The following is a 23,157-nucleotide window of genomic DNA, read 5'->3' as shown; positions in this document are numbered from 1 at the left end:
TCAAAGAACCCATTATTAAATATTTGTTGCCTAGATAGGTGTTTATAGACTACAATCAAGTCACCTCTTAACCTTCTCTTTGTTAAGTTAAACCAGGGGTGGGCAAACTTTTTGGGCCGAGGGCCACATCTGGGTGGGGAAATAGTATGCAGGGCTGGAGCAGGGGGGTGGGGTGTGAGAAGAAGTGGGGGGGGGTGCAGTGTGCGGGAAGGGGCTCAGGGAAAGGGATTGGGCAGAAGAGGGATGAAGGGTGTATGAGAGGGCTCAGGAGAGGGGGTTGGAGTGCAGGAGGAGTGCAGAATGAAAGAGGGGGCTCAGCAGGGGTGCAGGAGTGCAGGGGGGTGCTGGATGCAGCAGGGGGCTCCAGGCAGAGGGTTGGGGTGCACAGGGGTGGAGGATGTAGCAGGGAGCTCAGGGCAGGGGGTTGGGATGCAGGAGGGGTGAGACATTATGAGGGGGCTCAGGGCAGGGAGTTGGGGTGCAACGTGCAGGCAGGGGGCTTAGGGCAGGTAGTTGGGGGCGGGGTACAGGAGGGGTTCAGGCTCCGGCCCCCACTTACTTCAAGTGGCTCCGGGGTGGCAGCGGCATGCACTGGGGCCAGGGCAGGCTCCCTGCACACCTGCCCTGTCCTTGGAGCGGCGCCGCTCCAGGAAGTGCTGCAGTCCCTGGGGGAGGGGGGGCAGAGGGCTCTGCATGCACTGCCCTTGCCGCACTTTCAGGTACCTCCCCCGAAGCTCCCACTGGCCATGGCTCCCCCTTTCCGGCTAATGAGAGCTGCGGGGGACGGTGCCTGAAGACAAGGGCAATGCACGGAACCCTGTGATCCCCCACCCAGCGGCCGCTGGGACACGGTGCCGGCGGCGTCACAGGCCGGTTCCAAAGCCCTAAGGGGCCAGATCCAGCCCACGGGCCGTAGTTTGCCCACCACTGAGCTAAAGAGATTGAGCTCCTTGAGTCTACCACTATAAGGAACATTTTCTAATCCTTTAATCATTCTTGTGGCTCTTCTCTGACCCTTCTCCAATCTATCAACATCCTTCTTGAACTGTAAGCACCAGAACTAGACACAGTATTCCAGCAGTGGTTGCATCAGTGCAAAATATTAAGCTAAAATAACCTCTCTACTCCTACTTGAGATTCCCCCGTTTATTCATCCCAGGATTGTATTAGCTCTTTTGGCCATAGCGTCACTTTGGGAGTTCACATTCAGCTAACTGTCCCTCACAATCCCCAAATATTTTTTCAGAGTCACTGCTTCCCAGGATAGAGTCCCCCATCCTGTAAGTATGACCTACATTCTTTGTTTCCAGATGTATATATTTACATTTAGCTGTATTAAAATGCATATTGTTTGCTTGCACCAGTTTACAAAGCAATCTAGATCGCTCTGAATCAGTAACCTCTCTTTTTCATTATTTACCACTCCCTCAATTTGTGCGTCATCAGCCAATCTTATCAGTGATGATTTTATGTTTTCTTCCGGGTCATTGATAAAGCATAAGGCCAAAAAACGATCCCAGCAGGTTTCCACTGGAAACAGAGCCACTCAATGACAATTCACGTTTATCATTACCTATCAGTTAGCCAGTTTTTAATCTATTTAATGTGTGCTGTGTTAAATTTTACAAGACTCTAGGTTTGGGAGTACCAAGTCAAGTGCCTTATATAAGTCTACATGTATTACATCAACACACTTACCTTTATCAACCAAACTTGTAATCTATCATAAAAAGATATCCAGTTGGTTTGACAGAATCTATTTTCCATAAAACCATATGGATTTGCATCAATTAAATTACTCTCCTTTAGGTTCTTTATTAAATCAATTCCCCTGTCAGCCACTCTATTGCCTTGCCCAGGATTAATGTCAGGCTGACAGGCCTATAATTACCTGAATTTCTGGTTTACCCATTTTAAAAATTGGCCCAGCATTAGCTTTCTTCCAGTCTTCTGGGACTACCCCAGTGTTCAAAGACTTATTGAAAATCAATATTAAGGGTGCAGCAAGCCCCTCAGACAGCTCTTTTAAAACTCTTGGATGCAAGTTATATGGACCTACTGGTTTAAAAATGTTTAAGTTTAGTGCCTTCTTTTTAACATTCTCCAGGCAAAGGAAAGCAGTAGATTTAATCTACCTACATTTCAGTAAAACATTTAATACAGTTCTTCCTGGGAAATTATTAAATTGGAAAAGATGGGGATTAATATGAGAATTGAAAGGTGGCTAAGGAACTTGTTAATGGGGAGACTACAATGGGTCATACAGAAAGGTGAACTATCAGGCTGGAGGAGATTACTAGTGGAGTTCCTCAGGGACTGGTTTTGGGACCAATCTTATTAAACATTTTTATTACTGACTTTGGCACAGAAAGTGAGAATGTGCTAATAAAAATCTCCGGATGACACAAAGTTGGGAGGTATTGCCAATATGGAGGAGGACCGGAATATCATACAAGAAGATCTGGGATGACCTTGTAAACTGGAGTTATAGAAACAGGATGAAATGTAATAGTTCAAAGTGCAAGGCCATGCATTTAGGAACTAATAAGATTTTTTTATATAAACTTGGATGTATCAGTTGGAAGTGACAGAGGAGGAAAAAGACTTGGGTGTCTTTGGTTGATTACAGGATGACTATGTGATGCGGCTGTGAAAAAAGCTAATGGAATCCTAGTATGCATCAGGGAAGGTATTTTCAGTAGAGACAGGGAAGTGTCAGTACCATTATACAATAAACTGGTGAGACCTCATTTGGAATACTATGTGCAATTATGGTCTCCCATGTTTAAGAAAGATGAATTCAAACTGGAACAGATGCAGAGAAGAGCTACTAGAATGGTCCGAGAAACAGAAAACCATAGCCTAAGCAAAAGAAGGCTATGGGGAGATATGATTGTCCTCTATAAATACATTAGAGGGATAAATACCAGGAAGGGAGAAGAGTGATTTAAGTTAAGTGTGAACGTGGATACAAGAACAGAATGGATATAAACTGGCCATCAACAAATTTAGGCTTGAAATTAGGCAAAGGTTTCTAATCATCAGAGGAGTTAAGTTCTGGAACAGACTTCCAAGGTAAGCAGTGGGGAGGGCAAAAAACCTTACCGGCTTCAAGACTGAGCTTGATAAAATTTATGGAGGGGATGGTATGATGAGTCTGCCTACCATGGCATGTAGCCAAACAGCCAGTGATGGGACACTAAACAGGGAGGGCTCTAAGTTACTACAGAGAATTCTTTCCCAGGTGTCTGGCTGATGGGTCTTGCCCATACGCTCATAGTCTAACTGATCATCATGTTTGGGGTTGGGAAGGAATTTGCCCCCAGCTCAGACTGAGACCCTGGGGTTTTTCGCCTTCCTCTGTAACACTGGTCACGGGTCACTTGCAGGTTTAATCTAGTGTAAATGGCGGATTCTCTGTGACTTGAAGTCTTTAATCCATAATTTAAGGACTTCGGTAACTCAGCCAGAGATTATGGGTCGAGGACAGAAGTGGGTGGGCGAGGTTCAGTGGCCTGCAATGTGCAGGAGGTCAAACTAGATGATCATGATGGTCTCTTCTGACTTTAAAGTCTAAAATACAAGTGGAATAGAAGGGCTGCCGTCACTATATGAAGAGATTGCATCACCTGTGTTTTCCCCCCCCAAATACAGAACAGAAATATTTATTGAACACCTCTGCCTTTTCTATATTGACAATTCTATCATTACCATCTAGCAATGGACCGTTACCATTGTCAGGATTTAAAAAAAACAAAAACAAAATCAACTCTTTTCTGAAGTCCCTTAACTCTGCCAGCCATAGATTTCTCCTTGTGTCCCTTGGCTTCCCTAATCAAATTTACTATAATTCCTACTTTCTGATTTATATTAATTACTATCAACTTCACGTGTCTTCCATTTGCTATATATTATATTTTTTTTATTTTATTTTACTACTGCCCTCACTTCCCCTATAAACCAGGTTGTTGTTCTCAAACCAGCACAGCCTTCTTCCTCAATTGTTGGATTGTGGCTTTTTGGCATCTAGTAAGGTGTTCCTAAATATTTCCCAATTATCATACACATTTTTCTGATTAAATTCTTCCTCCCAGATGATTTGGTCATAATTGTTTTTCGCTTTGTGAAATTAGTTCTGTTAAAGTAGCCATAGCTGTAAAGGAGGTATCAGTGGCATCAGCTGCAGACTGAAGAGTGGTCTTGACTATCAATTTGCCTTTGTCTATCAGAGCTTGGAAACAAGCTCTGTCCTGCTGCAGAAGGCTGTCAGTAAATTCCACAATCTTGGCGTAGTTCAGGAAATCTTATTTAGCCGTTTGGGCCTGGTAACTGGCTACCTGCATAGGAGACTAGATGACGAAAAGGACCTTTCTCCCGAACAGATCCAGGTGTTTGCCCTCTTTATCAACAGGAGTAGACCAGGGATGTTGCTGTCTAGCCCTTTCAGATGCAGCCTGGACCACCAATGAGAAAACCTTAGTGGATGGCTTCAGAACACTGGACTCCTGCTAGTCAGTGCCAGTCTGAGTTCCCCATGAGCTCTGGACACAACACTCTGGGGCATGGAGTCTCAACTGCTACCACAGGAGGGAAACGGACAATCTTTTTCTTCGATGTTTTAAAAAGTAAACTGTCTCTCTCTTTCTAGGGGGGTGTTTCTCCTTACTCTCTTCATGTCTCCGTTTCATGGAGTCTTGGATCTAGATGATACTAAACTTGAAGATTTTTTGCTGCACAGGCACTACCCTGAGGCTCCAGACAATGAGGCAGAGAGTGGGAGGATCCAAGGTCAGACAGGGGCCTCCTGGAGAGTTCCATCAGGTGCCTGTGGAGTCTGAAATTTATGAGACTGCCTAGTGCAAAGGGGAAAGGAGTGACAGATCTCTCACTTTGATGGAATCTGTTATTCCCTAAGGTAGCACAGGCAGCTCTTGTGCTGATCACTAACCGGGACGACCCGAGGGCAAGCCAGGCAGGGCTAGAAGCCTTGGGCACACTAAGTGCCCCAAACAGTGGGGGAACAACAGGGGAGAATCCCTGATCCCTACTAATCACAAACTCACTACTATCAATATAGCTAATAAAAAACTATTTACAAAATATATACAGGTAAAAGCTAGAAGGCTAGATACAGAAGGATTCCATCCTCAACTGCAAGCAGTAGACAGGAACTGGAAAGGCGATCAGTCCGTGCCACCTTTATGCTGTCAGTTGATAGCTCCAGGAAATGAAGGGCCCAGACACGGACAAATAAATGCTGCTATAATTTCTGGTCCTAGGAACATGGAGCGCACACACCATCACAGTGAATACCCAGAGGATCAGCATTTGAAGTAGAACTTAACTAATAATGAGTCATCCTTTCACAAAAGCTACATGATGAAGTTTGGCTAGAACTTTGAGCACGCTGGCAACAGGAGTCCCAAAGAGATTTTCACTCTACAATGAGCTATCAATGGCTGATGATGATACATGTACAGCAAGCAGTATATTCAAATGTATTATACACTTCAACAATTTGGCCAACAAAAACAAAATTGTTTCCTGCTTTCCATCCACCAACACAAGATAACCTGACTTAAAAAAAGGGCCAAACCAGCACTTTACACTATGTCAGAAAGACTCGGGGAAGGGGGGGCTGGAGGACACAAAAAGGGGGTGAATTTCAGAGCTGAGAACCCTGCAGTCAGAGGGTACTGCCACACCTGGAAATTCAACCCTGGAGACCAACAGCAGAGAGCATTCCAGCTGATTGAAACGGCCATGACAGAGCCTGGGGAAAAGCTGAATCAGTGATAACCAGCAGGGTCCTAGACCATTTAGGACTTTAGAGAGCGCCATCAAGCCCCTAAATTTCTACCCAAAGCAAAACTGGATCTTCCACCACACACCCTTCTGAAACTGTTTGAAAAAGTTAAGTAAATTAATTGAACCTCTTTTTAAAAAAGCATAATAAATAAAATATTTGAACACTGATCAACATGTTGCGTGTGTGATGTGAAAAATCTTTTTAGCTTTATGAAAGTAATTTGTTCAGCCTTTTTAAATGGTGTAAAGGAAATACTTTTGAACTCTACAGTATATAATTAAATATCCCTTTCTATGCACAACAGGAAAATCAGTACGCTGTAAATTACTATTTATGTTTTTAAGAAATTTGGAATACTACATATACTATTCATGTAAAAACATTAAAAAAGAAAGATTTTTTAAAAGGAATGCCTTGGGAGAGACTTCGCCTCTTGTGTTTTCATGCTACAGAAGTTTCAAAAGATGGTATAAGGACAGATGCCCCTATCCTGCACTGAGAACCATATGAACTGACCCTGCACCCACACAAAGCCCCACTGAAGTCCATGGAAGCCTGTGCATCTTCCAGAGCAGGATCAGGGCCACATTTTATGATCAAAACCTTATTTTGAAAATGGATGTTCATCTTAAATTAAAAATCATATGCATATATGCACATGTAATATACACACAACATACCTTTAACTATGAAATTGCTTTAAAATAATTTCACAAAATATTAACAAATGGTTCAAGCACTTTTTAAATTGTAGATCATTTTAAAACTGAAGAAAAAATCCATAATCATAATTGCTTTCTGAAGAAAATCTTTTCTAACACTCAACAACAATTAAGGCTAATCAATCAATCAGAGAAAAAGTTTACAATAGTTACTGAAGTTTTACTTTACCGAGTTGATGATGTGGATACATGCTGTAATTTGAATGCGAGAAATCTGTCTCATCTTCTTCATCTATGGTCTGTCCTAATGAAAGCAGGCTGACACGTCTCATCTTCAATAGCCTTGGGGAGCTTTCACTAGTATTTCCAATATCCAGCACCACATCTCCAGAAATGACAGCAGGAATGACTTTTTTTAAAAACTCCATTTTTTGTTCCGTCTACTTTCCCAACACTGATTAAACTAGCTGCACAAAACACACACCCAGGTGCCTGTACAAACTTCCTTTAAGAATCAGTAAGGTGGACTGCTCAAGCTACTTTACATAGTGAAGTCATGCTAAACTTGGGCGGTGCCAAACACCAGTAGGTCAGCTGCCAGCTGTTGGGAGGCTGATTTCAAAGCCGTTTACTGTACAGACTGATAACACCAAATAAACCATTAAGTTACTGGAATATACATGTGCTGATCAACTGCCGCAAACACAAAGTAATAAATTTAGAAATATGATGATTTTAAACAGAAGTGTGATAAAACATATATATAAATGCAAATTTATTTTTGACAGTTAATTGGCTCTTCATTTCAATTAAGTGGACAGGGAGGAGTATACATCTGCATTCACAGATAACACTTATCATTTAGAAAGTTCATTCCCCAGCTTTACAAACAAACAGAGTTACTAACAGCTCCAATATTCCATGCTTTGAACCAGTTACATTCTTGTATAGCTACTTACTGTATATTAATATTTTATTATGCTAATGCACAGAAAAATCTGTCTTTCTTCACACTTTCTATATTTGGGAATAAAATCAGAAATGATTAAAGACATAAATAAACCAACCATTTAAAACTAAAATTAGAGATCTATAAAATACACTAGTGAAGTAGTTTCTTACCCCACCTGTGATGAAGAAAATATCACAGCAGTCAGGAATTATTTGTACATTACCTCGTTTGGAATGTCTATTAATGATCAGACTAGACACTGGTAGAAGCTTATTTTCCTGATAACAGTAGCTCAGGATCTAAGTTATATTTTCAAAGCATGATTAACCAAATTATCCAACTCATGAAACTTCTATTTTTAAGTACACAAAGCTATTTTAGAATATATTTTCTTCTAAAAAACTACTCTCTCAAATTCATCTTGAAATCTAGTTCTTACATAAATTCAGACATACTAAAACATACAGAATAGCCTACATAAAATATTGAGTTCTGGGTTTCACAATGTAATGACTGATTATATGGATGTTATCAAGTGACTAAAACTAAGGGCTTACCTACACTTGGAATCTGTTGCAGGTTAACCTGAGTTACTTCACATTAAATTGCCAGGTGTTCATAAAAGTATTTTTTGTTTTTTTTTTTATAAAATCATCTGGTGTTTTAGTGCATTTTATAAAGCCACTTGAAAAAGTGAGTTTACAGAGACATGAGAATTTATCTGCAGCCAAGTAGGTGCGCATGCATCCCCTTCTCAAAACAATTGATGTGCATTTGACATCTGCCTACTGGTATCCCACACTGCTTTGCTGGCTTGGGTCATCCTGTTTACTTGCATGCCCTCTACTGCTCTGGGATCATCCTGACTGGATGTCACCTCCCCTATTTAAATGCTAGCATACATCTAGGTTCTGCCTTTTGGGAGTCCAGCTCAGGTGGAGTTCCCAAATCTGTGTCATACTCCCAATTATTGGTCACACTCATTCAGGCTGAGATGCTAGACTTCAATGCTCTCTGGGGAGAGAAGTGTGATCAGGTACCTCTGAACGGCAGTCACTTAGCACAGGTCTACAAGCAGCTATCACAACAGATGTAGGATAGGAGCAAACAGGACGCTCTCCAGTGCCACAGTAAGGCAAATGAGCTCCAGCTTGGGTATAGGACTACTAAGTACTATAAGACCTGCACAGTACCAGCAGACAATATGTTTGCTGGGAACCGTACCACTCAATCTCGGTTGTGGACTCTATGATTGATCCTTCGAACCAGGATCTCATCAACCTGGTGAACCCCAGGGCAGACACAATCATGGCAATCCAGGATGACCCTGAAACACATCCAGATGAACAACCTGAACCATAGACAGAGACCCAAACACTTGAGGGGACCAGTTCCAGTAACTATGGAATGTTGCATTACAACAGAAATGTACTCTAGAAGGGCTGAGGGAGGTCACTGAACAACTTTGTTTCAGGTATCATAAGGATGCTGCCTTATTGGTGTACCTTGTTTCTGCCTCCCACCCACTCACTATCAATTGACAGCAAAATCTCCATACTTTTACTTCTATAGATATGTGAACACAAATAGCACTGAAGCTTGCGGTGTACCATCCCATACTCCCCCTTACCTATAACACACTTACTGGGCTCTCACCTGCCCAGTCACTCCCCTCCCCTCCCCAATGGCAGCATCATGTGGGCTAACAAGGTGACTATTTGAAGAAAAGCATTTTTATTACAGCAGTATATACAGAAAAGAAGAAAAAAAAAAAGAGTCTTGTTTCTGGATCACAGTTTTATTAATGCCCTCAGCTTTGAATGAACATGAATTGCACCACCCAAATTGTGCTACATAGACATTTCCATAAAGAAAGAAATTTTAAGGCTTTTCAACTTCAGGAAATAGCAATAATGTAGAACCTCAAAGTTATGAGCACCTCGGGAACGGAGGTTGTAACTCTGAAACATTCGCAACTTTGAACAAAATATTATGGTTGTTCTTTCAAAAGATTACAACTGAACATTGACTCAATACAGCTTTGAGACTTTACTATGCAGAAGAAAAACGCTACTTTCTCTTTTTTAGTACTTTATGTTTAACACAGTACTGCACAATATTTGCTTTTTTTTGGTCTCTGTTGCTGCCTGACTGAATACTTCCGGTTCTAAATGAGGAGTGTGGTTGATTGGTCAGTTCATAACTCTGAGGTTCTATTGTATTTTAGAAGCGTTGGAATAGAGACTACGAACTGGACAATAACTTGTTTTTCTCTTCTTCCCTATAGCTCTGGCATGAGAGAGAGAGAGAGAGAGAGACAGGAGGAGGACGACAATGACAAGAAAATGGCTAGCACGTCTCAGACTGCTGCTGGAGATGACTGAGAGGTTAACAACCCTCCTGAAGCACATGGCTTTGAAGCATTCAAACACGGAACAGTTTCATGAATTCTGAATACAGTATTTACTGCTCACAAGCTCAGAGCATTCAATTTGGTGTATTAATTCATGCTAAAGTTTTGAAAATATTTACATTCATGGTTCTGAGTCTTGCCCCATTCACTGAATTGTGCAGCATCACAGTCACAACATCCACACATGCACAATGTAAAAAAAGTTAGAAGCATTATATGACAATTCACACATACAGCCCTGAAAACTCAATAAATGCATGATCACACATCTCAGGTACACTTGCATCAGAACGTGTACACAAGACAACATGTTCAGTAATGGTCATAAAATTCCGTATACTCTTTACTACTGACACCTACACTAAGTATGAGTGCAATGCACCCTCACTCTGTACTCTTATCTAGCTGCATCATTTCATAGGAGCTTTCAATCCAGCTGTTCAAATGTTCACCAAGTCTGTCAAGCCACTGCCTCCATCCATTTGGGTCTTTCCCTTGCCTTCAAAAACAAGTTTGTGCAAAGCACAAGAAACAGCTATCACAACAGTAAGATGTTTTTCATCAGCCTCCACCCTCGACATCAGGATCCTTCATCTAACCTTTCAATCTTCCAAATGCACATTCCTCAGTCATTCTACAAATACTCAGTATAGTTAAACTGTTCTTATCTCTTACCCACATGTCCCTTAAAGGGCTTCATAAGCCAAAGATGCAGAGGGCAAGCTATGTTTCCCAGAATAAGTGGCAGAATGGGAGGGCCACCAATGTCCACTGATACCATAGGTACCAAAGTTTCATTTGCCATTGCAGAAAATAGTCTACAAAGATTTCTGTAGTTGTGGACCTTTCCAGACTAATCTCATATAAAATACCTTCCACAGTATTCAACTTGGAGCACCATAGAGAAATAAACCTTTCTATTGATCAACTCTGAGGCCTGTTGTTGGGAGCAAAAAAATAGGCACAGGGGTCCCATCAATGGCCCTAATACAATTTGGAACCCCCACAGTGCAAACCAGTTAACTGTCTATGCACAAGAAGTGGAAGACTGGACAAATGACCAGGGAGGAAATAGTGCTCAGGCATGCAGGAGTGAAATCAGGAAGGCCAAATCACACTTGGAGTTGCAGCTAGCAAGAAATGTTAAGAGTAACAAGAAGGGTTTCTACAAGTATGTTAGCAACAAGAAAGTGGTTAAGGAAAGTGTGAGCCCCTTACTGAATAAAAGAGGCAACCTAGTGACAGAGGATGTGGAAAAAGCTAAAGGTACTCAATGCTTTTTTTGCTTCGGTCGTCACAAACAAGGTCAGCTCCCAGACTACTGCACTGAGCAGCACACTATGGGGAGGTGACCAGCTCTCTGTGGAGAAAAAAGTGGTTCAGGACTATTTAGAAAAGCTGGACAAGAACAAGCCCATGGGGCCAGATCCACTGCATCTGAGGGCGCTAAAGGAGTTGGCAAATGTGATTGCAGAGCCATTGGACATTATCTTTGAAAACTCTTGGAAATCGGGGGAGGTCCTGGATGACTGGAAAAAGTGACCATCTTGTTAAAAGAGGGAAGGAGGAGGATCCAGGGAACTATAAGCCAGTCAGCCTCACCTCAGTCCCTGGAAAAATCATGGGGAGCAGGTCCTCAAGGAAAAAAAGTGAACAGGAACAGTCAGCATGGATTCACCAAGGGCCAGTCATGCCTGACTAACCTAATTGCCTTCTATGATGAGATAACTGGCTCTTTGGATGAGGGGAAAGCAGTGGACGTGTTATTCCTTGACTTTAGCAAACCTTTTGATATGGTCTCCTACAGTATACTTGCCGACATATTAAAGAAGCATGGGCTGGATGAATGGACTATAAAGTGGATAGAAAGCTGGCTAGATCGTCGGCTCCATGTCTAGGTGGCAGCCGGTATCAAGCGGAGTGCCCCAAGGGTCGGTCCTGGGGCTGGTTTTGTTCAGTATCTTCATTAATGATCTGGAGGACGGTGTGGACTGCACCCTCAGCAAGTATTACACTAAACTGGGAGGAGTGGTAGATACGTTGGAGGGTACAGATAGACTACAGAGGGATTTAGACAAATGAGAGGATTGGGCCAAAAGAAATCTGATGAGGTTCAACAAGGACAAATGGAGAGTCCTGCACTTAGGACAGAAGAATCCCATGCACTGCTACAGACTAGGGACCGAACGGCTAGGCAGCAGTTCTGCAGAAAAAGACCTAGGGGTTACAGTGGACTAGAAGCTGGATATGAGTCAACAGTGTGCCCTTATTGCCAAAAAGGCTTGTTGCCAAGCAGGTTAACAGCATTTTGGGCTGTATAAGTAGGAGCATTGCCAGCAGATCGAGGGATGTGATCATTCCCCTCCATTCGGCACTGGTGAGGCCTCATCTGGAATACTGTGTCCAGTTTTGGGCTTCACACTACAAGACAGATGTGGAAAAACTTGAAAGAGTCCAGTGGAGGGCAACAAAAATGATTAGGGGGCTGGAGCACATCACTTATGAGGCGAGGCTAAGGGAACTGGAATTATTTAGTCTGCTGAAAAGAAGAATGAGGAGGGATCCAATAGTTGCTTTCAGCTATCTGAAAGAGGGTTCCAAAGAGGATGGATCTAGACTGTTTTCAGTGGTACCAGATGATAGAACAAGGAGTCATGGTCTCAAGTTGCAGTGGGGGAGGTTTAGATTGGATATTAGGAAAAACTTTTTCACTAGGAAGGTGGTGAAGTACTGAAATAGGTTACCTAGGGAGGTGGTGGAATCTCCTTCCTTAGAGGTTTTTAAGGTCAGGCTTAAGAAAGCCCTGGCTGGGATAATTTAGTTGGGGATTGGTCCTGCTTTGAGCAGGGAGTTAGACTTGATGACCTCCTGGGGTCCCTTTCAACCCTGATATTCTATGATTCTATTAATTACTTAATTTGACCTCATGCCCTAGAATTCCATTGCCTTTCAGTATTCCACAACGTACAGTGGAAAAAAATCACAGCATGCATAGAGCACAGCAACACAGTAATGGACCATGGAATGTCTGTCCAGAACGCTTAGCACTGATTCTGAAAACAATACAGTGCTGTGTGACTGCAATGATATAAGGCAAAAATACCTTAATTGTGTCATAATGTGGTATGTGTGTGCTGCTTGACCAACACTTGCTGCAGATCACTTAACACAGCTACACAAAACCTGCAGCAAATTTCAAGTGTACACATGACCTAAGGTAATTACCATCATGTATTTCACACTTCATAACTATTAATCTAATTAACAAGGCCAGTTATCAAAGAGAGAGTACATTAATTTATTAACATTACTATGTAACACTGAAGACATTTTTTTCTACCTCCAATAGTCAGATGAATAGATTAAAGTGTATGAAACCATTAGGACCAAATTTTACTAAATTAATCATTCAAGTTAGCATAAACCTAGGCTGTTTTTTCTACATACATGAAATCTAACTTTTGATAAAGTGAAGCCTATCACATTTACCAAGAAAGACAGACAGAGGCTGGTAAAGTGAATTCCCTGAACTGAAGGATTTGTGAAATTCTGCAGGAAATCAACAGCTGTCTTTACAATATACTGTGGTCAGCAGGTTCCTACCTAGAAAAAATTGCATAGAACACAAATCCACACAGAAAAATAATGGAGTTTTCAGATGTTTCCACTATAGGTATGTAGAATTAAACAGATTAGTTAATGCATCAATAAACAGTAATTATAGACCTACAATTCTACCCAGGGTTTCTTAAAACATAGTTAACTGTGATTACCTACATTTACATGTGTTTAGTTTATGGCCCTCTACAAGGTGTTGGATGTAAACAGCCCTTGGGTACTACATTAAGTTACTACCTCACATCTCATTATATTTGTTACCCTTAGGCCTGGTCTACACTAGGGGAGGGATTGATCTAAGATATGCAACTTCAGCTATGAGAATAGCATAGCTGAAGTTGACGTATCTTAGATCGACTTATCTCCCATCCTCACGGCACAGGATTGACGGCTGTGGCTCCCTCGTCAACTCTGCTCCCTGGTGGAATTCCGGAGCCCACAGGAGCGCGTTCAGGGATCAATTTATCACATCTAGACAAGACGTGATAAATTGATCCCTGGTAGATTGATCACTACCTGCCGATCCAGCGGGTAGTGCGGATGTTCCCTTTCGCATGTTTGGCAAGGAGGAGACCACCTTTATGTCCTCCACTTATAGATTGTTTCATAAAATCCCAGATATACTGTAAACTAGTGTAGAATATGTCAATGTATTTTTGGATCTACCTGCCTTTCCTTCTTCAGATGATACATGGCCAGGAATTACTACATAAAACAATAATCAATAAGGAACTACCCAAACTTTAGAAAGAAATGTAGACATGACTACTATACTATCAAAATGTGCACTTTTTAATAGACCCATTTAATACACACACAGGGCATAAATATCCCTTAGAATTTACCACACCTTCAAAGTCAGTGCATCTATCTTGATTTTGTGAATCCTGGACTTTCTAACCATAAGAGTAAAATGAACTACTTCAGCTGAGAACACAGAGTGAAAGCACATGCAAGCTTCTACAGTTAAATAGTTACACTGACTAATCACAGACATAAAGCTAGACATTCCCATTTTTGCATACACATTGCATAGTTAAAATCTGGCATTTAGATTTGCAAGTTTATACTCCAGCACCTAGACAAAGATTTAAACATGTAAGGAACTTTCAGAAAGAATATATCAATGCACATAGCCTCCTGCAATCAGATCAGCACCTTGCAACCACACAAAGATCATGCAGGGCTATGGGTTGAGCAAAAATTAGATCTTCAAGTAAAATGAGTGCAAGTAATTCTACATGACTGAAATCCACAACTAAAAAGTTAGATTGCCTTCAAAAATATTAAAATATACTGACAATCAATATAGCTGAAGTTCTCTCTCGGGGGGTGGGGGGAACGACACATTAGCAAGAGCACTTAAGGATCAAGAATCATGATTCTCCTGGGACTAAATTTATCCACTGATATCATCTATTCACAAGAGGTAAGATTTCTTAGGTAAAACGAAGAGCCCATAACCTTATTTTCTACAGAATGTAAGTTTCATGTTCCAGCTTCCTGGGACAAAAGTAGAACCCAGCTGTTTGTCCTGGGCTCTGTGTACAGTTACTAACATTTGAAGAGTCATGCAAGGGACAATTGTCTAAATAAAAGGGGGTCTAGGGGTTCCTACTGCCCCAGCCACTTGCAAAATATGCATTCCAGTAAATGTTAGGATTTACAAAACATTTATATTTAATAGTCACAACTTCTCTATGAGATATACCTATCTCCTAGAACTAGAAGGGACCTTGAAAGATCATCAAGTCCAGCCCCCTGCCTTCACTAGCAAGACCAAGTACTGATTTTTGCCCTAGATCCCTAAGTGGCCCTATCAAGGCTTGAACTCACAACCCTGGGTTTAGCAGCCCAATGCTCAAACCACTGAGCTATCCCTCCCCCTACAATTTCTCTATGAGGGTAGGCAAGTAGTATTACCTACATTTTACAGATGATGGAATTAAAACAGGGAAGGGGGGAAAAAACCGTATCTGACCATAGCGAGAGACATGACACATTGTATGGACTGCTGAACTAAACACAGGACTGAGTGCAAGGATTTGTAACATGTGACATATCACTGAACTGTCCCTCCTTTTGGCCAGGAGACAGACAGACTGCTTAGCAGAGGAGGCAGCTCAAATGCACTTAGCTTGGGGGAAGGTTATGGCACAATGAGTGCCACCAACATCCCCCACACCATAAACTGACCTTGTATTCTTCTCAAACCAGAGGGACATGTTCCCATGGTTTTCTGCAAATAACCAGAGGACTTTAAGGGAAAAACACCTAGTGACAAGCTTTTAAGTCTCTCTCTTTCTTCAACCTCCTGCATCCTCAGTTACAAAGGATGTTCACCAGTTTCCATCATTTATTTCAATCATGTAGTGCTCTGTTTAGCCTTCCGAGTATCATGCTGATGAGTTTGGTTTCTTTCACTATTATTCTGGATCATGTTTCTCTAGAGCTTTCCAGGTGGTGTCCATATTATCACTTGATGTGGAAGTCATGTTGGAGGCATCCTTAAAGTGGGTCCTAAATATGTCCATTGTCTAGTGGACATTTTAAGTCTAGTGATTGGTTAATACATTTGTTATTAAGGCTCTCTCACCTTTGCAATGAAACACATTATAAAAACTTACTTTAAAAAAAAATGTTGAGGTTCTCTTAAATTTCTAGATCCCAAATTTGGGGTGCCCTGGGAAAGGACAGAGGAAAGTGGTGCAAACATTTAAATTACTTTCTAGCCAGAGGCAAATATGAAACATAGTCTACACCTTTCTCAAAAGCTGATACCAGGGGAGGAAGACAGACAGACAGTGGGAGGAAGGTTTCTCACTAGGTTTTCATCCCTGAATCTTGTGAGTGGGCCTCCTGTAATAACTTATTTTTAAAAACTCTTTAGTGATTTAGTCTATTTATTAAGTGTATGTAACCTGTACAACACAAAGAACCATTTGAGATCTTGAGATGTTATGGAGGTCAAATGTACATTTAGTTAAAATTATAACATGCACCCTTCAATCAAAAGGCTTACTGAATGCAATATGAACCTGTCCAAATAAATCCACTTCACAATGATAATCCTGTCCTGACTTGTTTATTTCTTTCCTCAAGAATTAGAACAAAATTCAGACCTCTGGTATATATACACTAAATCACCAGTTGGAGCACTATGCCCTCCCAACCCAGTACAGATTTTCACCCCTAAATGAGAGTCCAGAAAGTCACAAGTGAAGTACATGAACAGCAATCCAGTCATCATCCACAATAAACTGCAACTGTTTTATTCTATACTATGTGACATATAGGCATTATTTATCTGTCAAATTCATTTTTGAAAGATGACAAAGAGATGCAGGATTTCTACTACATATTTTTCTAATGAGCTCAATCACACATTGAATGCAGTTTCATATTTTGAGTTATTTTGTAAAGAAAATAACCAATATGAGGCACACCTTAAAACAAACAGTCACAAACCATTTCTTAAGACATAATAATGATCTCCCTAAGTGAAGGGCACAAATAAGCTAAGAGGAAGTACAATGAAAACTGTCTGCCAGAAATCTTCAAAGATTTTCATAAAAAGAAACCTAGGCAAAAAGGAAATGCCTGGTACATAATGTAACTGGTTGCTCAAACTTGTTCAAGGAGATTTTCTACTTGCTTCACATGAGATACAGCACATTTTTCTTCCTGCAGCTGAAGAGCCATGAAATGTACTAGGCTGGTAAAATGACTCTTGTTGTTTCAATAATCTAGTCCAATAAGTATATTAGAAGTCTAACAAACGTGAATATTGAACAGTCTACTACTGTTTTTAAAAAGGTGACCCAGCAAAGTTTTCTTTGTAAATTAACTAACTGCGGAGAGAAAGGTAAGGAGAACATTCAACACAATTTTTTAAAGTTATCTTTTGTTATACATCCCAGAATTATAGCTGACTAGCTCCTGCATCACTGTGATCCTAATATGCACCATTCAATGACTACATAGCTACCAAAGAACCTGTTAGAGCACGGAGCCAGGTGGCGAGAAGGAGGAAGGAAATCAAGTAAGTGGCATTTTTACAAGCTATGTGACATAGTTTTGCTTCAAATAAATTAAGGTCAGTTGCATAATGGATGCTCTCTTTTTCTCTCTCTTTTTGGGGGGAGGAAGGGCGCTGATGCTGTTTAGGGCATTCAGTAGAGAATCATACACTGACTAAAACATGCACATTAGCAGGTCACTTTTACACAAAACAGTAATATTTGCCCCATTCCTTCTGCAAAGTATAAGGGAGCCAAAAGCTAAGAGAGCACCAACTTCATGCCGTCCTCTAGGACCCTGCAAAAGCTCCTCCAATGAAGAGCCATGGTGAGCATCTGCAGCTTGGGGAGTTGCATAGCAATGGAACCTGGGGGGAGTTACATTGTACTATACTCCTGAAAAATACTGAGCCCAAACCAATCTAGTTGGATATTAATGTTTCTTCAAACATGCACTGATTCTTTGTTTCTTCTAGGCTGCCATCGTACAGCCACAAAAGGAGACAGCCACAATCACCATGTATCCCAAAAGGAACATGCTGCAACGGGTAGCTGTTGTACAGAGAGACAGAAACACAGACTGTTTACAGATCTCAGGAGATGCACTAGTTTAGGGCTGAAGCTCTGCTCCTTCCAGGCAGGGTTAGATGGGAAACAGTTACATACCTATTCAGTGGCTGCTGTTCTTGCATATCCATTTCACTTTAGGTGTCTGCACACCAGTGCACTGGCGCTGGAGAACTTTTTCCCATAGCAGTACCTGCCACCATCATGGACACTGGGTAGGATGCGAATACAAATATTCATGTCCTAATAGGTCTCTCTTTTTGGTACACCTAGACTTGGGAGTCTACCCCAGGACTTTGGTAGGGTACAAAAATAGTCTGATTAATAGGCAGATCCACCCTACCTGGACCTGATCAATGTAATATGTCAATGAGTTTATGAATTAGTCCAAGATACCCATCAATGTGGATCCTGGAGAGATAGCAACCCTCTTCATAAGCACCTGGTATGTCTTATAGTGATCAGTGACCAGAGAAGACAACTCAGATTGAAGAACCTCATCTAGGGGCAATGAGGTGGTATTCAGACATTTTAATGCCTTCTCTATCTGATCTGGTGGATAACCTGCAACAAAGGAGGAGGTGCAGGAGCTGGAGGTAAACCTTCCTTCGAGTACCAACATTAGTACTGAGGATGTTACCAGCCAGAGACTGGCGTCATTTGGATGGTGATCATGCATGGGCGTCAGTACTGAGGACAGTACTGGTTGAGGAACAATGCCTGGATGGCAATCTTATGATAACATCAGTACTGAACATGGTATCAGATGGAAAATGGCACCTAGATGATGATCTTGAAATCTGGTACTGTAAAGTTGGCCTTGAATCTAGGCAAACTGCCCAAGGGTGCCAGAAGGGTAAATGCAGCATCTGGTATGGGATTGGGGACCTATTCCATGGAAGTGTTCCCACGGAGCTGCATAAGTAGGTCCCAAAAGCTCAATCTGTGCATCTAGGATCAAGAGAATAGTTGAGCCCTTGTAGAGAAGAATTCTGATATGTAGAAAATCTCCTCCTAATCAGGTGACAAATCCATATTAGAATGCCAGGGTGGGGCAGTATCCAGCAGAGAAACGTGAACAGGACCATTGCAGGCAAAATAAGGGTACCACTCAAAAGATTTGAGGATTCCCAATCAGCAGTACTGAGCGCCTACCATGGTGGACAAACACCAGAAGTGGATGGCACCTGTAGTAAGAGGAGGCCCTGAGATATAAACCTTGGTATCAAGGCCTGGTACAAGGCCTAAGGCCTGAACTAAGGTAATAGTCAAGACTTTGCTAACATAAAGCAAAGTGAAGCTGTGAGCCAGAGGCAGGCCTTGCTCACAGAAGCTGGCAAGGAAAGGGCTGATGCTGCAAAGAGAGACATATCTAGAAGGTACTGCACACCAGAGATCAGAACATTTGCATACTTGTACACTCCACACAGATAACAAGGAACAGGCTGACCCATCCCAATGACAGGGCCAAAAGGGTAACATGATGGATAAAGTTGTTTTGTTCAAACCAACATGTACAAGGTGAGAGGCGGCACCTTACTGCTAGAGGGGTTGTACCTTGCTACGTGGAAAGGTTGCACCTCAGTACGTCAGGAGCGATGTGTAACTTGTTTGTACCTGTGTATAAGAATGCATCCCTGGGGCAGTGTCTTTGTCCAGCCTAGGGGGTAGTGGAAAGTCCCATCACTGAGTGAGCTGAGTCCACTGCCAGGGGGTACATACTCGCAGTACATCCTGTAGACTAAAATCTAGAGGGAACTATCATTGTGCTTCGTTTGACAATAAACCTGGCCAAAGTGCCTTCGTACCTTACTAGAGTCTGTGGTCACTGGGGGTTCTCTCGGGGTCTGCTGTGTTAGCTATCTTCGAAGAGCTAGGACAGCACACAGAGGGAACACACGCATGCAGCCGAGTTATAGCAACACTGAACAGAGCAGAGCACCATGCCTGTAGCATGTGACAACAGCACCAACACAGGATCCACCACTGACAGGACCTCTCTAGAAAGTATGGAGGCTGTTGTCAGAGTTGGTACCTGTGTAACGGAGAAAGAAGCAGGAAATGAATTATCCTGCCTGAGTAGTGAATCTCACACCATCAAGTATAAGAGGTCCCATGCTGCTGCATATGCCTGAGGTATTTTTGGTACTACCAAAGTTGTTTGCCAAGTCGGTGCTGCAGACCAAGATGATTCTGCAGATAAAGTCAGCAATGGAGTTGGTATCAACAGCACCTCTTGAGGTGCCAGAGTCAACAACTCAATACTACCAGAGTGGTACTGGGGACCATCTTGCTAAAGATGCCCTAAGCTCAGTACTTGTCCTCTTCTTATGGGAATATCATAACCCCTGAAGAAGATAACTTCTTGAAAACAGGGGTACCAGATTTTTTCTGATGCTTCTGGGGCACCAGACAGGCAGAGTGATTTCTTCTATCCAGCTCATTTCTGTGTGGGACTCTGCCATGTCTGGCAGTGCACTTCAGAAGGGTGTGGAGTCTGAGTCCTCGTGCACAGAGAGATTTGGTACCAAATGAAGGCACAAAGCCATCATCATCAGAATGTCCCTGAATCAAACCTCTGTCTCTTTTGGTTCAGGGTTTGAATCCCTTACAGATGGGGTACTTATACCTAACTTGACCCTCGCTCAGGCACTTGAAGCAGTTAAAGTGGGAAATGCTGATTGGCATCGACTTACTGCAGCCAGAATGGCACCTCAAACCCAGAGGCTTTGGCATGCCCTGGTACAGAGCAAATGGTTGATGAAAACAAAAAAAAAAAAAAATCACAAATATTATTAAAACACAAACCTATAAACAAGTACCAATAAATTAGTTATAAACTTTTAAACAAACTACTTATAAATAAACCTTCTGAAATTCAACTAAATAGGGAAAGTGAGAGGAGCTAGCTCATACTGTCCACCATTCAGAAGTAGTGAGAAGGAACTGGGGCAGAGGGGTTAGAACAGCACAAGCACTTGGAGGGGGCATGTGCTACCCCGATGGGTACTACTATGAGAAAAAGTTATCCAGCTCTGATGTACAGGCACGCGGAACCTAAAGTGGAATAAATGCGTACAAGCACTCCTAGAAGAACTACCACACCCAACTAACTGGGGGTGGGGGGAGGGAACCAAGAAATGTCACAAGTTTGAACTGCTGGGTTTCCAACCGACTACATAGGAAAACACTATATAAAGGAAGAATATGGCCCCAATTAAGGAGAAGGGCTTCATAAATTATTAGTCACAGACACAATTTCAAACATAGATTTAAGATCACAAAAGGAATTGATGTACTTTACAGCCTCTCATAGTAATTATTTCCTGCAATGAGTTTTAATTGTTAGCTTCAAATTTCAACTTATTTGCCTTAAGCACTGAAACAGGTACATTACAATATGTACATAAAACACAATCATAATAAAAAAACAAATACAATGTGAGCAATCTTCTTGCATATAAACATCTTGATTTTGCTTGTGTTTTGGTTTCTGCAATGGCAGCATCTGTAGTTAATTAGAAATAATATAAGTTGTTTTAAGACAGAAGTGTGAAATTGCTTTGCACACAGGACTGAAAAAAAAAGCAACAGTTGTGTCTTCTATAATTCTCTACCCATCTGGTTACAAAACGGGAAAAATGTATACTTTCTCCTTTTCTTTTGTATTTTAATTTGATATACTCTAAAGAAATTAGAGAGAAAAATCTGGAAGTGTCTTTACAGAAATACTGGAAGGAAACAAAAAATTTAAAAGCAAGTCTCAATATATTAAACATGCCATAGGCACAAGAAAACAGTGAATATCATGCCAAGTAATCATTTCATGTGTTGTGCCCACAAAGTTCATATCAACTATGCATTATAAAGAAATCTTTAGTTTGTATCATGGCTGCCAACACAACTTCCCTGGCTGACAATGTCCCACCTAGGTTTGGCAAACTAATTCCAGGTGATTTCAGTCCTAACTACTGTCCTAGATATTGTGCAATTTCTGCTGCATTGGTGGCCTCCCACCACTAGGTGTGTAAATCCAGACGGGGCAGTACACTTTCCTGTTGTCCAGTCCTCTGAAGACTTTCCCTTCATTTCTCCAGCATACCTCTGGTTTTCTACCAGATGGTTTGTTCTTTTTTAAGACTTCTGGCTCTTGGGACTGGGTAGGGTTATTGCACAGTCAGCTGGGGACAGCTATGATGAGGTCATAAGAGGCAGGCAAGAAATTTAGTTGCAGAGAAGGGTAATATATTATATAGAGCTGCTGTTCAATTGCTGTACATCATTCCTACCTAAAAACAGATCTGCTATTACATCAAATAAGTGCTGAAGATTGGAGGGCTGGGAGAAGAAGCAAGCTTGGGAGGTAACACTAGTGTGTGTATATATGGATGTTACAGGGAACATTATATTTAGAGAATAAGAGAATTAAATTTTGAGGGGAAGTCATCAGGGCTCAAATTAAACTAGATTACAAATCACACCATGTTAGCAACCTAGTACTCAGGCTGCCATCTTGTGCTCCAGAACAGGAAAATTTATACTTGATTACTTGAAAGTTCCCTTTATTCTAGTACAAAAGTCTAATGACCCTCTTTTGGATCTTTAACCCCTTTGCAGTTTGGGGGGGGTGGGTATCAGGGCTGTCAGTCACTGGCAGGGAGGGAATGACCCAGACCTTGAAGACCCAGCCAGTTTGAGATAACTGTTTCTAGTTACTCCTATGCAGTCAGGGAACTGCCTGCAGCTGAAGCAGCAGGGGGGGGGAAAAAACAAAAAAAAAAGAGAAAAAAACAAAACCTCACTACACTAGCTCAGTCTCTTAATCCTTGTTAATAATGGTCTGGTCCTGCCTTCTGAGTTATGAAAGGACTGGCTGCCCAAACGAGACGTCTGTGGGTCTCCTGGTGAAGAAAAATCCTAAATAAACCTTTTTTTAAAAAAAGCCTCTAATTCAGGGTTGGGCAAACTTTTTGGCCCAAGGGCCACATCTGGGAATAGAAATTGTATGGTGGGCCATGAACACTCACAAATTTGGGGTTAGGGTGCAGGAGTGGGTGAGGGCTCTGATTGGGGGTGCAGTCTCTGGGGTGGGGACAGAAATGAGGAGTTCAGGGTGC

At 41.7% G+C, this 23,157-nt stretch overlaps 1 protein-coding gene across 25 annotated transcripts in view; it reads right to left on the bottom strand.

Annotated features, from left to right (window-relative positions):
- FRYL (FRY like transcription coactivator) overlaps window positions 1-23,157 on the bottom strand; it is a 434,628-nt gene that overhangs the window by 354,683 nt on the left and 56,788 nt on the right. For 22 of the 25 annotated variants that reach the window (XM_075066465.1, XM_075066471.1, XM_075066466.1 and 19 more), the window contains exon 1: window positions 6,701-7,027. The exons of the other annotated variants lie outside the window; for them this stretch is intronic. In XM_075066465.1, coding sequence (XP_074922566.1) covers window positions 6,701-6,899 — 199 coding nt within the window. In that variant the 5' untranslated portion in view covers window positions 6,900-7,027. Of the gene's footprint in view, window positions 1-6,700; window positions 7,028-23,157 lie in introns of those variants that run through there. 25 annotated transcript variants of the gene reach the window in all.

Source organism: Chelonoidis abingdonii, chromosome 5 (assembly GCF_003597395.2).
Source record: "Chelonoidis abingdonii isolate Lonesome George chromosome 5, CheloAbing_2.0, whole genome shotgun sequence".
NCBI classification, from domain to species: Eukaryota; Metazoa; Chordata; order Testudines; family Testudinidae; genus Chelonoidis; species Chelonoidis abingdonii.
This window is presented reverse-complemented; position numbering and strand designations above follow the sequence as displayed.